This window comes from Aethalodelphis obliquidens, unplaced genomic scaffold (assembly GCF_003676395.1).
Source record: "Aethalodelphis obliquidens isolate GAN/ISIS:26980383/991018 unplaced genomic scaffold, ASM367639v1 scaffold89, whole genome shotgun sequence".
NCBI lineage: Eukaryota > Metazoa > Chordata > Mammalia > Artiodactyla > Delphinidae > Aethalodelphis > Aethalodelphis obliquidens.
The window spans coordinates 4,681,229-4,699,148 of record NW_020838033.1 but is presented as its reverse complement, the minus strand read 5'-3'; the positions used below and the strand labels follow the sequence as shown (position 1 = coordinate 4,699,148).

Here is a 17,920-nt window from a genome sequence, read left to right as displayed (position 1 = left end):
CTAACCCATCCTGGGACTGTAGGCACAACCCCCAGCCCTCTCTGGGTCTCTAAAATGGAGTTAGACCGAGATGCCCCTTCTCAAGGGGGTCTCCAAGCTCCCGGCTCGCCAGCCTGTGAGACTTTTGGAACCTGCCCAGCACCTTGATTCACATCTGTGGCCACAGGCCACCTAAACAAACCCCAGCCCTGACCTCCTTCCAGCCTGGACACAGACTCTCTCCACATGGTGGAGACTTATAAACACACCCAGCTGGGGTTTACCGGAGACCCTGTGTAAACAAGCAGAGAAGGAAACAAACCAGGAACCCAGCCCTTGCTGCAGGAGGGGAGGGAGCACAGCCAGGTCGGGGGAGAGACCATGACAAGAGAAAAGCAAACAGTGCAAGGGGCCTGGGCTGGGGTTCCAGTGCAGTCAACGACTGGTTGAAGGTCCTAGGGCAAGTCACATGCCCTCAGTCTTGCCCTCTGTAAGGGGGAGGGATGGTCCAGGCACCTCTAAAGCCCCTCTGGTTCTGAGTCTATTTGGACAGAGAGAGCCCAGTCCAGCCCATCTACCAGGTCAGGACCCTCTCCCCCTCTCAAGGTTCTACCCCTGCCCGCCACGCATCCTTGCTCTGTCTGCTGCCCCTCTGGCCCTGCCTCACTCCCCCACCCGCCTGCTTACCCTCACCTTGGCCAGCCCCTCTGCCTGCCCCGTGCTTTTCTGCACGTCCCTCCTGCCAGGGGACAGACCAACTAAAAATAGTCCCTGCAGCCTTTCTCGCCCACAGCTGCCCAAAGAGCAGGAAATGAGGGGGGCAGGGAGGCCCATGTCCTGCTCTCCCCCACAAACTCCCAGCCCCAAATCAGGTCCAGCCCTCCAGCCTGGGGCTAGTGCCAACTTGGCCATCTCGAGGGCATCCCACACCCCTTCTCTAGGGGGAGGCCTGCCCAGAAGTGCCTATAATCAGAGAGCTGTCCTTACCCCACGGGAGGAGGAGAGAGGAGGCCAGCGGTCTAGAGGGAAACCTTCCCAATTTCTGAAAAATCAGTGCCAACCACATTGTGGGCACCGAAAGGGCAGGGCCTGGCTCCACTGACTGGTCTTTTGAGGGCAGAGGGAATTGGTGTGGGGAAGTTTGTGCTGGTTTTCTTCATCCTGGCCCAGCTGGAAGGAAGACAAAATAGTGCCCCAGCCTCAATTACACTAATCCCCCGCCCCCCCCAAACGTGTGGGTGCAGACAGAGGGGTTTCGGTAGCCCCCCCACCCCAGATACCATGGGAAAAAAGCTCAAGAGGCTAGATCTTGGCTCCCACACGGAAAGATGGAAGCCTGGAGGCAAGAAGAGGCCATGCCTGCCAGGCTGGGCAGATGCTGCCCTGAAGCTGAGTCAGAGGTTAGGAGGGAGGGGCCGGGGTGCTGGGGTACCAGGGGCTACAGTGCCCCGACCCCTAACCCACCTGGGATTTCTGACACCTCCCAGCCCTGGGAGAAGGCCCTCCCCACGCAGGAGGAAGGAAACCGGCTTAGCGATTCTCTGGAGGCCTGCAGAGCAGCCCTGCACCATGAGGCAGGCGGGAAACCCAGGAGTCCTGGCGCCCGGCCCAGAGAGTGAATGAGAGAAATACCTTGGAGTGGAGGAAACAGCCCAGAGTGAGGCAGACACATGGTGCCCCAGCAGCTCCCAGATGTGGCCCTTAAGGAGGAACTGGCCAGAGGGGCTGGATGGGGCAAGCAAACACATTTCTGAACAAGAAGAGAGAAGAAAGCAGAGTCCTGGGGATGGGCAGGGGGCCGGGCCAGCCGGTCTCTCACCTACTCTCCTCTCCTCCTGGTCAAAGTCCGAAATGCTGAGGTTAAGGGCACTAAATATCAAAGAGGTCCTGGGGTCCTAGGTGTGTTCTCCAGTTCCCTTATCTCCAGACCCCAGCCTGTTCGTTCCTGAGCTTCCCCTGGCACCCCTTCCCTGGGGCCAAGCCAAGCCAGGAGTCAGCAGGCCCAAGGTGGTGCCTAGGAGGCCTGGGCAGTGCCAGGGGCAGCCCTCATACCATCCTCCCACTGGCTTCCCTCCTGCCTGCTCTCAGCGGCCACACATATCTCAGCTGTCGAATCCGATTAGGGCTCCTGCCCAGTGAGCCGGACAAGGAGGCCACTGGGCAGGGGAGAGACAGGCACAAGGACGCTGAACAGGAATGACAGGAGGAAGGTGGAGATGGGGCTCAGGGGAGAAGGTGTAGAGCCCCAGAGGAAAAGAGCTGGGGGCCAGCTACAACCTACATTAGGGGAATTCTGCAGCCCCTGGGGCAAAAACCCTGTCTGCTTCCTCCATCCCCCAGATGGGCAAGGATGGGGGAAGGGAGCTGAAGACGGAGAGATGACCTAGATTAGAAAGAGAATCCCATCCTAGAAACCCCCCCCCCCCCCCCCCCCCCCCCCGCCGCCGGCACCATTACTACCATTTGCACTGGGCTGTAGGATACATTGCTTTATGAGGTCTTTATGGCCGTATCTCTATTAGGCAAGCGGGTCTTGTTACTATAGCCATTTTTATAAATGAAGAAACCAGAGGCTTAGAGAGCTGTATGAATGCACACAGTTAAAAGACCGAGCTGAGTCTCACATTCAGGCCTGATTCTCAGTGCACCGCTCACACCTCACACTCAGAATTTACTTTCCTTCCTGGGTCAAGAGCAGAATGAAGTCACGCTATTATCCAAGTTTTCCTCTAAAACCAACCCTTCGGGGATCTGGGGGGTCATGGAGGGATATAGAACACACCCCACACCCAGACAGAGTTACCAGATAGGGATGTGCCACTCACCTACCACACAGAGAGCTAGAGGGGTTCCCTCAAAACATGACCCATCTCTTCCATTGCTCCCCACCCCAGTCTGCTACGCCCAGAGGCGACACCCACACTTACAAACACGGTTACCCCGACAAGCCATACACCCCTCCTGCAAACCCACCAAGCCAGAAGGAGATGCCCTAGATCTTCAGAGAACAAGGCCTCTCAGCCCCCAATGAGAGGGACAAACAAGTCACTGTAAACAGTAGCTATCATCCAACCCTCTCCCAGAGAGCCTGCAGGAGGGCAGAAGCTTTGGGGTAACACCAGGAGCCTGAGCTCTGAAAGCCAAGGAGCCCAGGGAGCTGGCATGGCTGGGCGGCCTCCCTGATCTGGTCCACACCCCCTTCCCCAGCCATCTGGGCTGAGTCTGTTCTGGCCTGGGCCACACTCTGGGATGTCTCAAGGCACCCAGTCACCTCCATCCTAAGATTATAGATCTTACAACCATATGGTACACACACACACACACACACACACACACACACACAGACTCACAGTGGGGGGGGCGCTTTTCATAGGTGTTGAGGTGTTGGCAGGGATGGGAAAGACAGCTCTTTAACCTGAAAGAACTTTCCCCAGAGAAAAAGGCCACACACACACACACACACACACACACACACACACACACACACAGAATTGTTCACAACCTCCACTACCCTCCAGCAAAGCCTTTGGCCACTCAAGTGTGCAATGAGCCTGGAAGGGGGCTCTGGTTCTACAAGGTGAGTACGGAGTGGGGGGCAAAGTCCTGAGCTCTTAGGGCTGGGGGGGCAGAGAGGAAGCAAGAGAGAAATCTCCCAGGGAGTCTCGGGTCCCCGTCCGGCTCCCTGTCCGGCTCTCTGTTACCCCAGCTCTGCCAATTCTCCCCTCGAGGTGAGGTGGGGGAAGGGGGATTAGGCAATACTGCAAAGGAGGGTGCAGGGGCTGGGGCCCGGGCAGACCTTCCCCCCACTTGCCATTCTTAGATAGAGAACGGGAATGCCTCGAGGGGCGTGCAGCAAGGGCGCCGGAGGGCGCAGGGGCTCTGAGCTTCCAGACACCCTTCAGCTCCCAGGCTCCCACCTCCCTGGACTACAGCGAGCAGTGGGGGAGGAGGCATGGGGAAAGCCTGAACTGCCGAGAGGGAAAAGACCAGATCAGAAGCGGAGAGGCCAGGCGGAAGGCGGCCGAGGGAGAATTGGGAAGGGGTGTGCGTGGTCCTACCTGCTCAGGTGCGTGCCGGCGGGGGGGCGATGGGGTTCCCAGGAGAACTGGGGAAGCCCTCTCAGCTCGATTCAGGATTCCCCCCTGCTTCTGGGTTAGGCTGCTGCAAGAGGCACGGGTTCCCGTTGGGTCCTAAAGCCCACTCTCCAACCAGGAGGCTCTCCCCACCCTCTCCCACTGTCCCTGACTGGGTCAGCGGATGCAGAGCTGAATTGATGGGGCAGAAAGAACTCACTGTAGAAAGACGAGGTCTGAGTCATGGGCTGGGACAGCAAGAGTCCCCAGTGTCAAATTCACAGCACATGGTTGATTTTAGCTGAGGATATTATGGGACAGGAGAAGACATTTCTTCTGCCTGCCCTGACCAGATGAATTTGGGCTTTGGGACTGAAGCTGGGGTTAAGATCGCTTTCCTAATCACTCCCAAGTAGCTTGGCTATTGAGAATTTGGGGAAGGGGGAGTTCACTTTGGATGGGAGCTCACTTCTACCCTCCCCCTCCTAGACAGAGCACAGTCTCCCCTTCTCTCCCCCACTATTCCTAACTGCCTAGAAGACCACGTCAAGTGGGAAATAAAAGTCCTGATTTCCAGCAAGTAAAAAGAGCAGTATGACTTGGATAGCAGTTGGAAACTGGCAGTTCTATATCCTTAGATCTGGGAGTGTGTGCCGATATACAGAGCCAGGTGAGAGTATAAGCAGGTGGGCCTGGGGGAATTTGGGTTACATCCATTAGCAGAAATGGCAATTGTCAGTGAACGAAGGGGATGCAGAACCTAGGGGTCAACTCGGGCCCCTACCCAGCCCTTAATAGGATCCTGAGACTTTACTAGAATGAATACGTAAAAGAAAGAATATTTTCCCAGGTACGACTTAGGATAAATATAGAGGGGCAGAGGGCCTCTTATGCACAATTGGATCAACTTCAAGGTTACAGACCCCGTTTAGGATAGCCCACCTTCTCCAGAGGGAGAACTCAGGGTTGGTGGGCCAGGTGGGCCAGGGAAAGCTGCAGAGGGCTGGGGGGAGAACATTTTGCAAGGAGAGTTGCACATATCTCCAGCACCAGGGCAGGGAAAATGTCATGGGGTGAAGGGCCAGGGGAAGTCAGGGACAGAGTCGAGGGAAGGGAGAGGGCATGGCTTCTTCCTAGAAGAGGCAGGAACTGGGGAAAGGAGCTGGACGGGAAGTTTGGAGGGCCCCGGGGTGGAGTCCATGGGGTGAGCTCAGGTCAAGCCTTTCACCCTAATCTGCCTCAGTTCTCTCCCAGCTGTTAAACAGGGTTCTTGGTTCTTCCCAGGCAGTTAATGAGTGTTTACAGAAGAGCCCGGAGATATTCAAATCTCAGCTGGGCCACCACTACAGTTATAAAGCTCAATAAGGGCTGAGTGTCATTTGGGGAGGGGAGGAGTAGAGGAAGAGGGAAACAGACTACTCCCTTACAACCTAAGGATAAAGCCATGCTCACAGAGCAGCACAGACCTCAGCTGCCACAGGATATCCTTGTGCCCAGGGATGGAGGTCACACACCTCCATCCCTCCAACCACCACCAAAGGATGGCCTGCAGCTAACTGTGGGCAGAACCCAGGCTACAGCTGGTCTTCATTAACTCCAGCCTTTTTCACCCCCCCCCACCCCATACTGTGAACCCACAGCTTCAACAGGCCCAGGCTGGAGGGGCTGCCCTAGCCCGACCTTGCAGCTGACTCTGGGGTGGGGGGCACTGCACCAAAGGCCAAGCTACCAGCTGAAAATAAGGTTGAAGCAAGACTCCCTTTTTGCCACTGGGAGCGAGCAGGGAGGAAAGAAAGGAGTGTGGGGCTGAGAGGGTGGAGGTGGGGGAATTTAGGGCAAGCAGCAGGCAGTGAAGTCAGCGGGATCGGGGCCGGAAACCCCTACACCCTGGGGCCAAGTCCTACTCTGGCTTCGCCTTCAGCTTGAGTCTTGGCGGGGCCCCAAACTAGGGAAGGCCCCTGCTGCCCCTTCCCGCCTCCCTCCCCCCACCCTTATTAAATACACATTTTATCTCTCAGCATCTTCATTATCTTAACTGAAGGAGACAAGCAGTGGATGGCGGCAGCAGAGAGCACGAGGGTGGGGGTGGGGGTGTGTGGGGGTGTGGGGAGCAGACGCACCCTTGTTATAAAGTGCTGATCTAGCTCTTTCAGGCAGTGTGGGAAACAGAGGAGGGATCAAAGGGAGCCAGGCTGATTCAGAACTCAATTAGAGCTTTTTTAAAAAAGAGCTGGCTCTCTCCTTTCGCCAGTCTTCAGACAGCCTTCACCGAGGCCCCTTGCACCCAATTAGCTTCTCCTGCCAGCGCCTTGGGCTGGGGTTGAAATCAAGCGGAGGCCAGAGGGCAAGGCTTCTTCCACTACAGAACCACCTCTTCTGGGAGACGGAGACCTGCTGCTGTTCGTAGCTTAAGACAGAAATGTCTTCGAGGGCACCTGATCTTTTCGGGAGGAACCGGAGATCACATCTTTCCCCAGAAGTTAAAAAGTGGGACATCAGAGGGTTTCCCTGGTGGCGCAGTGGTTGAGAGTCCGCCTGCCGATGCAGAGGATGCGGGTTCGTGCCCTGGTCCAGGAAGATCCCACATGCCGCGGAGCGGCTGGGCCCGTGAGCCATGGCCGCTGAGCCTGCGCGTCCAGAGCCTGTGCTCTGCAACGGGAGAGGCCACAACAGTGAGAGGCCCGCGTACGGCAAAAAAATAAAAGTGGGACATCAGAGGTGGGTTTCTCCCTGATACCTTGCCAACTAGAGGCACAGCTTCTGGCCCATCTCTAGGGACATTAGGGAACATCCAGACAGGCACCCCTTCTTCCCAGCCTGTAGGTGGACTCTCTCCCCAAAGCCAAGGCTTCCTGGGAGCAACATGGAAGTTGCCTCAAGCAAAATACCACATCAGAGGGAGCCACTGGAACGCATCTGTGAGGCTGATAAATGCTGTGCTGACACATGTTGTAGGATGGAGCACCCCTCTTTCACAATGGCCTTCTCCACCTCGGTGCAAAAGCACAAGCAATGTCTGCCTCCAGATTAGAACTGTCCTCAAGATGGAGGGAGAGGCAGCATCTTACTTGGTCATGTATCTGTTCACTCAACAAGTTTATTGAATACCTCCCAGGTCTCAGGCACTGTACTAAGTGCTGGGGACAGATACAAATGTAAATAAAATCTCCATCTCGGCTCTCTCTTTTTGTCTCCCTCAGTAGTCAAGGTAACCTCTCCACAGATATTTTTTAAAAGCCCCAAGTCGTATCTCTTTCCTCCTTCCCAATTCTTATTGCTGCATCTTAAAAGGACACTGAATAAAGGCAGGGAGCAATGAAGGGGAAGAAAGAGAGCTCTGCCGACTTTCTGGATCTCTGGATAGCTTGGACCTCACACTGTCTTGCCAGTCATCCAGCCACAGGCAGGTCTTCACTGAGCCAGAAATGTCAGTTGCAGCTCTGGGGTTGAAACTCATGCCAGTTTTATTGTGTCTGTGTGCGTTCCATGGCAATACCCACCAACACTCTATGGAAGCTTCATCTGCTACTGTGAAGAAAAATAAATAAACCAGGATACAGACACACAGCCCACCACCTTCAAGAGGAAGAATGTAGGTCAGCATCTCTGCCACTACTCCCTGTGAAACAGCCTATGCTCCTGGCAAAAAACAAGTAAGCACAGGCTCAGCCCAGCCCCTTAAAAATCCCACCACCTTCCCAGAGCTGTCAGCTTCAGTGAGAAAAGGACTTTCTGCCCCCTCAGTCTGCTCCAGCTGTCTGAATCACACTGAAGACCTCGCTGACAAACATGCATCAGGTGTTGCTCCCACAAGGGCAGCGGAAGCCAAACAGGGACTCTAAGTCAGCTTCACGCATCACTGACAGAACCAACCCTGCTCCAATTGCTCAAGTCTTAAGAGCATCAATGACCTAGAAATTGACAGTGTGGGGAGAATGGAAGGAAAGGAAACTAACAAACTAGTACACAGAAAACCTGATTTCCAAATACCAGGGGAAAGGGAGAGAAAGGAGGTAGAGGGGAAAGAAATTTGGCCCCTTTGAATCTGCAAACGCGATCTTGGCTCAGAGCCATGGAGGATGCATAGCAGCCCCACTGCGAGGCAAGCCATGTTCCTGACTCCAGCCCTGCAGTTAAGAGGAAGGCGCCAAGCCTCCAACACAACGAGGTGGGGAGGCTGCTCCTTTTTGGGCAGGATCCTACTGTGGACACAGAACAGACAGCAGCTGCCCACAGTGTGGAAACAAACTGTAAAGCAGTCACGTCTCTTAAGGCTGCAGCATCCAATAAAATGTAATTTAAATCAAGCCCCGCATCTGTTCTCAATCCCATTCAGTCTCTGCTTTCCATCAGCCTTCGGACAATCTCTGCAATTATGCTGATTAACCCTTATAGCCCCAGACACTTTCCAAGCTTCTAGGTATAGAACTGTGTCCTCCCCTCACAAATTGCTCTCAGAGGGAATGAATGCTCTAGTAAAGGAGTGTGACAGTGAGACAGTCAGACTCCTGTCTATAGACTATGCGCTGCTACACACACCGGTGGGTAGTGTTCATTTCAGAGGGCTCTGTGTGCCCTTCTATCCCATACCACCTGCTGTAGACCAGATCACATTGCAAGGATACAGTGGGCAGCATGAACGAAACAGTGGCCAACAGATCATTTGCACACATATCAAGTTCTCAAACCCAAGCCATGTTGGGAAGGCGGGAGGAGGCACAAGAGCTCAGGGAGCAGCAGACTTGGTCACTGGCTCTCAGACCATTCATAGCACACATGGTTTGCATTCCAAGCATTTGCTCGAGTTATAAAAGTACAGCAACCTCCCAAATGAAGCAAACTTAAGTTTCTCTTTTCCCCTTCTCTCAAAACTACCCCAGCCCTATGCCTGCACTTTCGAGGCAGTCAGTGTTATAATGGTGCCCTCTGGCGTCCCCGTCACAAATTGCCATTTAATGCCACTGGAAACCAAACCCAGAAGAGAGGGGAGACTTGAGTAACCGTATGGATGCATTTACCTAGAAGACTGGGAAAATGAGGTGTCATTGAAAATCCAACCCCAGATGAAGGCATCTTGAAACAAGTGGCTTCATCTGAGGGCAGCCAGGACAGTGGGACAGTTTGGGGAGGATTTTCACAATTTTCACATTGCCTTCTGAAAGTCTGAGCTCTCCTGAAATGTGACTGCTTAAGAAAACAAAGAATGCAACTTGAAAATAAATATATTCACAGCCTGTAGTCACATCCTCCTTACCACCTCCACAAGCTTGGGAGTGCCCAAGACACTCAATGAGTCTTTAACATGTCACAATGTGGGGGCTTCCTGGTGGCGCAGTGGTTGAGAGTCCGCCTGCCGATGCAGGGGACACGGGTTCGTGCCCCGGTCCGGGAGGGTCCCACATGCCGCGGAGCGGCTGGGCCCGTGAGCCATGGCCGCTGAGCCTGCGCATCCGGAGCCTGTGCTCCGCAACAGGAGAGGCCACAACAGTGAGAGGCCCGCGTACCGCAAAAAAAAAAAAAAAGTCACAACATGGAAGTATGTGCAACATGAACACAGTATACTCCAAACAGAAAGACATTCTTTGATCAAAGTGTCCTCCAGATCTCCACGTGGACTTGCTGATTTTCCTGGATCAACCCCTTTTTCATTCTTCTTCCTCTAGTCCAAAAATTCTTTAAAATACACCGATGTTTGAGGAAACAGAGATAAATATATAAACTTTCCACAGCCTAAGTCTGTATACTTGCAAGCATGTTGGTTAGAGGCACACTAGAGGTAGAGGCAGTGAATGTAATTAAAAAGGGTCTACTTGGTTGTTTTTAATGCATAAACATAATAAGACCCAAAGATAAATAATTCTGTGCTAATATTCACGAATTTATGGCTTAAATTTTATCAGTTTTAAGTAAAAAAGGTCATGTTTGCTTTCAGACCTAAGTGTATATAAAGTAATAAAATGAAGATTCCATCCCTCTCCAAATGCCAGCCAGATACTTTTAGGCAGAGTATTAGTATAAAAGAAAAGAATTTAAGGCAATCCAGTAGCTAAGATATTTCCAACTAAAGCTTTGTCCTTCAGAGCATGCTCTATTTCCTTCTCTTCAATCTTCAGAGACACCTGCAAAGAGAAAAGCACTTTTCATGGTGGAGAACTCACAAAAGCAGTTTTTATTACACAAACTTCTACCGTATTAAACTTGTCTCACAAGAGGCAAGCAAGTTAAACACTGCTTTTGCAACAGCCCGAAAAAATAAAAAATCTCATTCATACTACAGCCCTATCTTCACACACCTTAAACCCTACCTAACAAAAAAATTGTTTATCTAATTGTGGTCATTTTTAAATCTTTACTTTAGCAAAAGATAAGCTCGCCAAAGCAGGACAGTTAAAAGCAATGTCACAAAGAAGCAGTTCGTTGTACCTTTGCGAAACGCGTTTCCTTGTTTTTCTTTAATCCGAAAATGCCTCTGGCCTCCAAGAGCCCTGAAAGTGACAAACACTCTGACTGGTCCACAGCTGCCACCTGCTGTTTGCGACAGACGTTACTATAGGCTTCATATAACTGAGAGGAAACAAGGGAGAACAAATGTTGCTTAAAGGTCATATCTTTTTTTTTTTTTTTTTTTTTTTTTTGCGGTACGCGGGCCTCTCACTGCTGTGGCCTCTCCGGCCGTGGAGCACAGGCTCCGGACGCGCGGTCCCAGCGGCCATGGCTCACAGGCCCAGCCGCTCCGCGGCATGTGGGATCTTCCCAGACCAGGGCACGAACCCGTGTCCCCTGCATCGGCAGGCGGACTCTCAACCACTGTGCCACCAGGGAAGCCCAAAAGTCATATCTCTTGTAACCCTGTAATCTTTTAAAAGAATGTGAATCTGGGTTTGCAAAATAGTTATCTGAATACCCTAATTCTCTCCCTTTTCAATGAAATCCTTGAAAAGGCATTTTGGAGATACTGCCAAAAACCTATACTGTAATGCAAGAAAGGGGCTTTATATATTTCATAGGGAGAGGCAGAAATAAAGGGGAGAAGATTAATGGTAAAGTCTCAACCACAACCCAAGGGAAATAAAGTCAGCTGCCTTTTACATGATACCAGTACTTATTCTTACTGTTAAAATCCATTTTTAATTCACATCAGCTGGAGCGTGATAGGCCTTTTGGAAAATATCTGCTCTGCAAAGCAGATTCTCATCTCCACCCCAGCTCCATCTGCTGAGATTCCCAACTAACCTTCCCCAGAGTGACCTCTTTGATTTTCAGCTGCCTGGTCAAGAGCAGCAAAGAGCAGACCAAGATCTTCTGCTGAAGAGGGAAGGAATCTTGTGCTCCTTCTTGGCTCAAAGTCATTCTGTTTCCATCAACTTCCGAAATGACTTGTGATATGTGAATAACACCAACCTGCTTGGGAACCAGTGACTCAGAGGGTGATTTACCTATAAAGTAAATAAATCAAGCTTAATTAGATTTTTAAAATATTGTGGGTATTGAGACAGATGATATTAAGTTTTAACAGAAGGAAATTCAAGAGCAAAGCAGAAGTTCCAATTCTGTAACTAGAAGCCAAAGGATGAGACAAAATGTGATCCTTAGAAAGATGCCAAAGTGTGACATGACTTGGAAAGTACAGTTATCCTTCTTCTGGGCAGAACAGTGAGCAATTTTATCCTGTAGAGTGCAATTTAATGTCAGAGAGACAAAATCCACCTCATGAAAGAATAAGGACCAGACAGAGAACCAATGTACTCAGCCTTGCTTGGAAGGTTCCTAATATCTCAAAGGCAAAGGATAGAACCTTGAAACAAAGATGGCTGGGCCTGGTCTTTTTTTTTTTTTTTTAAATTCATTTATTTATTTTTGACTGCGTTGGGTCTTTGTTGCTGCGAGCAGGATTTTTCTTGTTGCGGCGAGCACGGGCTACTCTTTGTTGTGGGGCGGGCGTCTCTCATTGCGGTGGCTTCTCTTGTTGCAGAGCACGGGCTCTAGGCACACCGGTTTCCAGAGTTGTGGCTCGTGGGCTCTAGAGTACAGGCTCAGTAGTTGTGGTGCACAGGCTTAGTTGCTCCGCGGCATGTGGGATCCTTCCCGGGCCAGGACTCGAACCTGTGTCCCCTGCATTGGCAGGCAGATGCTTAACCACTGTGCCACCAGGGAAGTCCCTGGTCATTTTTAAAGGCTCAAAAAATTACCTAATATTTCAAATCAAATGAGTGGCTAGGGGACTTCCCTGGCGGTCCAGTGGTTAAGACTTCACCTTCCAATGCAGGGGGTGCATGTTCGATCCCTGGTTGGGGAACTAAGATCCCACATGCCTCACGGCCAAAAAACCAAAACATAAAACAGAAGCAATATTGTAACAAATTCAATAAAGACTTTAAAAATGGTCCACATCAAAAAAAGAGTGGCTAAACATGGACAATCCTACCTAAGTCCTCTAGATAGCCTCCCCAAATGACCTCTGAGGTTGGGTTCATTTGCCCAAGCTGATCTCCAGGAGAGCAACACTTGAGAAAATGTCACTGGATATCTTAGCAGATAGCACCATCTCAGAGTCTGGAGGTTGGGAAACTGCCAACAAGCTTCGGAGGATTGTGGCCTCATTGTTTGGACACAGGAATTGCAAGACAGGGGAGCGATTTGCTCTGTAACAACCTTTGCCTAAGGTTACTTCCTGAGACCAGGTCAGTTGTCTCACAAGAGTTTGCTTCTATTTCATGATCACAAATGGGATGCTACCGAGGACTAATCATCATGGAGAAACTGGAGATCAGCGATCAAACAAGCAGAATCTTAAAGTTGAGAGGAATTTAGAGGTCTAGTCTCGCTCCCTACCAACAGCTGAGTCTCTTCAAAACAATCCCAAAAAGTGGTCACTGGGCTTCCCTGGTGGCGCAGTGGTTGAGAGTCCGTCTGCCGATGCAGGGGACGCGGGTTCGTGCCCCGGTCCGGGAAGATCCCACATACCGCGGAGCAGCTGGGCCCGTGAGCCATGGCCGCTGAGCCTGTGCGTCCGGAGCCTGTGCTCCGCAACGGGAGAGGCCACAGCAGTGAGAGGCCCGCGTACAGCAAAAAAAAAAAAAAAAAAAAAAAAAAAAGTGGTCACCTATCCAGCTTGTGTCTGAGTATCTTCAACACTGGTGTACCCACACTGTGTCAAAGCCCAGTTAGTGCTATTTATTGGAGAGTGTCCTCTTATATTTATTTCAAGTCAGTCTCCCTATAGCTTTCTAGAGCCATTAAAAGCTAACCACACCGGGACTTCCCTGGTGGCTCAGTAGTTGAGAGTCCGCCTGCCGATGCAGGGGACACGGGTTCGTGCCCCGGTCTGGGAGGATCCCACGTGCCGGGGAGCGGCTGGGTCCATGAGCCATGGCCGCTGGGCCTGCGCGTCCGGAGCCTGTAAAAAGCTAACCACACCTACCAGAGGTCAAAAGACAGGAATTAGATTAATAATTTATGACAGGAATTCACAACCCCTTTTAGTTGTATGTGTGTAGGCGGTGCTCACAGGGTCCACTGATAAGCCTAAATGTTATTGGTAAGGGAAAAAAGGGAATAATGTGAAAAGTTGAAGAGAAACCAGTATCTAGTCTATGCATTGGCAAATATTACCTATCAGTCTAAGCACTAAGTTTGGCTAATTCTGAAATACTTTTATTAATTTTCTTTCAACAAGTTGATGAAAAAAAGAGTTTTCTGTGGAACTATGGTGCTAGAAACAATTTTAGTAACACTCAACCAGTGCAGGAGTGAAGGAAGAAACAATCAAATCAGACTGTCCTGTTTCTAAAGATTAAGAGTGGATATTAAACACAAGATATGTAGTTCATGGACATTTTACATCTGCCATAGCTAAGAGAACAAGGTTGAAGGAAAGGAAAATTAATTTTGTCATTTTTGTAAACGGCTGCAGTTTACCGTAGCAATACTATCTTTGTACCTCCACCCTCCTAGACTTGTTTAAAGGCTTGTGATATCTCAAGTTGAACACAATTCTTTCCTGTCTGACTCTCTTACTTCCCAGGCTTTGCTTTCACCTATGTTGAGATGTAAAGTGCACTCAACGTAAGTACCCAGAGAGAAGCTGATCCAACCTTACTGTCTAGTTTTCATTCCTAGAGCTTGGAAAGAAAACTGACTCTGTCCCAACCATTCATGTAACACCCTGGAGAACTCATTTCCAGTAACACATGGATTATAGCACTGGCAGGCAAGATGGAAATAAAGTGGATGAAATTGATGAAAAACACGACACCCGTACACAAATGGGTGAGTGTGGATTTAACTATGCTCATTTCAGCTCTCTATCTCTTTCCTCAGAGAAGTTAAGCTTCCAATTATAAAGGAAGACAAAAAGGAGATAAACTACTCACATTCAGACAGTGGTTTGAGGATAGTCTGGCTTTTGACATCCGACTCTACAATTTCAATAGCTCTCCTGTAAAAAAAAAAATTTCTAAAATTAATTTAGGCTGAGCCAAACCAAACACCACACCAAACCACCAAAGCTCAAAAACAGGCACATTAACAAAAAGCAACATGTCTTATAACTTTAAAGCCCCCAGACAAAACTGGGTTATGTCTCAGCTCCAGGGGACTTAATTGCCTTGAAATAATTCATGGACCAGGGAATCTGAGAAACTTCAACACTACATGGTTTCCTATTACAGAGGCCAAGTAAGTCATCGTACACTGAGCCAATGATAACATTTTGAACAAGGAAAACCTGTCATGGATGGGAGAGAGGACACGTAGTGTGGGTGCTTGACTAAGAGAGCCAGTACCGCCCATACACACCAGACCTAAGAGGAGGGTCCTCAGTTATCTCCGCACAGGATATGTGTAGGCTAGAACCACACTGGCCTACTTGACTCTTGCTCATAGTTGCAGTCTTTACCCAAGTAGTTCGCTGACTAGGGGAAACTTTCAAATCCAGGATGACACCATCTAGCAATAGGAAGAGCTTACTCTCCCACTGCTCTCTCCAAAGTACTTTGCCCACAGGAAGCCATAAGCCAGACCTGGATCTTCTGCATCGCAGTAGGGGGAAGTTGGACCAGCGGGCCAACACAGCAAGTATCATTTTAATGGACCAAGTGTCCCTACTGGGAAGGAAGAAATTTCATCAGTCAGCACAGAGGCTTTCCCCAGCAGGAGGGGCCGGGGGATGGGAAGGGAGAGAGAGGTCTGGAGTACAACTGTGGGGGACCACCAACTGGAGGAAGGGGTGCTCACAAAAGCAAAGGAAGGGAAAAAAAAGTCTAAAGGCAAAGATGGTTCAGGTCCATAAATAAACCTGCTTGAGACCAGCTAATGGAAAAGTAAACTGGAGTCTTTTTTAATACAAATGTAATTAACCAATCTATAATCACCACAGGGAGTGCCAGCAACATCTCATTTGTTTCTCCCTCTGTAGGTAATGGACTGATAATGTTTCAGACATTAACACCGGTGGAAATGCAGAGCTCCCCACTGAGAAACAAGTCCTCCTTTCTGAGCGTAAAAAGTGGCAGAATGGAGCCTCTTAAGCCACATTCACTTGAGTTACATGAGACAATCAACAGCACTTCTTTTTTTTAATAAAAGCAGCCAACAGTGCCATAACTCACCTGCAAACATCTAGCGCTTTGCGAACATCTCCCGAAACAGCAGAGACTTTGCGGGCACAGAACTGAATGGCAGCATTGTCCAGGACCTGATCTTTAGATGCCTTTGAACAAGACATAGAAGATGACAGTTTGAACTATAAGACTTCCCCTCTGCAATTTAGGTCCCAGACTTGATTGACCAACCTTTAGGGTCTAAGACGCCTTTTCTGCTTAGAAGTAAATGGGGATTTCATACATTTAAGCATTTTGTAGGAATGTGGTAGAGGTTCACAAAGGGAAAAAAAAGCACTTGAAACTCAAATTAGCAAAACTAAACTAAACTAAAATCTATTTGGTCATTTCCAATAGAGAAAGTGTTTTCATAGGTCCTATTTTATAAATTTATTTATTTATTTAGGGCTGTGTTGGGTCTTCGTTGCTGCGTACAGGCTTTCTCTAGCTGCGGTGAGCGGGGTGGGCGGGCTTCGTGGTGGGCGGGCTTCTCACTGAGGTGGATTCTCTTGTTGTGGAGCACAGGCTCTAGGCACTCAGGCTTCAGTAGTTGTGGCACGCGGGCTCAGTAGTTGTAGCTCGCGGGCTCTAGAGCGCAGGCTCAGTAGTTGTGGCGCTTGGGCTTAGTTGCTCCACAGCATGTGGGATCTTCCCAGACCAGGGCTCGAACCCGTGTTCCCTGCATTGGCAGGCGGATTCTTAACCACTGCGCCACCAGGGAAGTCCCCATGGGTCCTATTTTAAAAAGCCATTAGAGAAGCATTTGGGTGACTCCTCTAACTCTTTTTATTCCAACACTAAGGCATCTAAAATGGAGCCAAGAGTAGAAATTCATATAAAAATGAATGGGCTATAGGAACTCCCTGTTTAGTAATGCAATCAAAGCAAAATATTTTTGAACCACCTTCACAGGTGATACAAGGAACACTCAGCTTGGTACAATGCTTGGCACTCACCTGATTAAGTCGATCCTGCAGGATAGTGGCTATCTGATTTTTGGTATAAGGTGGGAAGTTCAACAGCCGTGGCTTACATTTTTCTCTAGCTTGAAGCCTTGGCAGGATTCTGTCTGTGAGATCCAGGGTATTAGCAATACCTGAGGAGGAGATAAATGACACTAAGCATCATTGGTCAAATCATCGTAAAAGGAAAACCAAACCCTCTGAAAGCTGAATAAGGGACTTCCCTGGTGGTCCAGTGGTTAAGACTCCACGCTCCCAATGCAGGGGCCCGGGTTTGATCCCTGGTCAGGGAACTAGATCCCGCACGCTGCAACTAAGACCCAGTGCAGCCAAATAAATATTAAAAAAACAAAAAAACACCCACCAAAAAACTGAATAAAATTTCCAGTTATAATCCAGCATTCCAACAGTTGCTTCGCACTTTCCCCCACCCCCACCCTCAATACCCATTAGATAAGATGTGTATAATCATCGAAGAATGCTCTTTTTGAGTTATGTTTAGAATTGTTCAATTATAAGCAGGATCAGATACTCCCAAAATCAATTGTCTCTGAAATGCAGCATTATGTCATTTCTATCCAGAGTTAACAAAGTTGACTTGACTTAGATTAAGGTTCCTATTATCTTATAGTAACTTTCTTATTTTGGTAAGAAAGCAGAAAGCTGGTGTAAGATCAAATAATAGTTGATAAGGGAATTCCCTGGTGGTCCAGTGGTTAGGACTCGGCATTTTCACTGCTGGGGCCCAGGTTAAATCCCTCGTCGGGGAACTAAGATCCCGCAAGCTGCATGGCACAGCCAAAAAACAAAACAAAACAAAATATGTGATGAATAAACTGAAGAGATTAGAAAAAGGTCTTTAGAACCACCATGTAACATAAACAACAGAGCACTAACCAATCAGCACCAACCGAGAATTGCTTAGCCATGGCCATTCAAACAGTGTGTACAGTACATCCTGCCCTCTGCTGTCCAGCTGATCCATCTCGTCCAACACCAACACACTACAAAAAAAGAGAAACAATTAGTATCCATGTTCACCTTAACTCTCCAATCTGTTTGATCTGGGCTGACACTAGGTCACATTCCTACAGCTAAGACCAGTTTGAAGGGCTTCCCTGGTGGCGCAGTGGTTGAGAGTCCGCCTGCCGACGCAGGGGACACAGGTTCGTGCCCCGGTCCGGGAAGATCCCACATGCCGTGGAGCAGCTGGGCCCGTGAGCCATGGCCGCTGAGCCTGCGCGTCCGGAGCCTGTGCTCCGCAACGGGAGAGGCCACAACGGTGAGAGGCCCGCGTACCGCAAAT

The 17,920-nt window shown here is 49.7% G+C and overlaps 1 protein-coding gene across 4 annotated transcripts in view; it reads right to left on the bottom strand.

Moving 5' to 3' along the window:
- Positions 1–9,589: 9,589 nt before the first annotated feature.
- Positions 9,590–17,920, bottom strand: part of CDC6 (cell division cycle 6) — a 19,409-nt gene continuing 11,078 nt past the window's right edge. For all 4 annotated transcript variants that reach the window (XM_027094620.1, XM_027094621.1, XM_027094623.1 and 1 more), the window contains exons 6-12: positions 17,512–17,618; positions 16,609–16,748; positions 15,662–15,762; positions 14,426–14,490; positions 11,286–11,488; positions 10,476–10,616; positions 9,590–10,171 (exon numbers count right to left, since the gene is read on the bottom strand). In XM_027094620.1, coding sequence (XP_026950421.1) covers positions 10,082–10,171; positions 10,476–10,616; positions 11,286–11,488; positions 14,426–14,490; positions 15,662–15,762; positions 16,609–16,748; positions 17,512–17,618 — 847 coding nt within the window. In that variant the 3' untranslated portion in view covers positions 9,590–10,081. The remainder of the gene's footprint in view (positions 10,172–10,475; positions 10,617–11,285; positions 11,489–14,425; positions 14,491–15,661; positions 15,763–16,608; positions 16,749–17,511; positions 17,619–17,920) is intronic.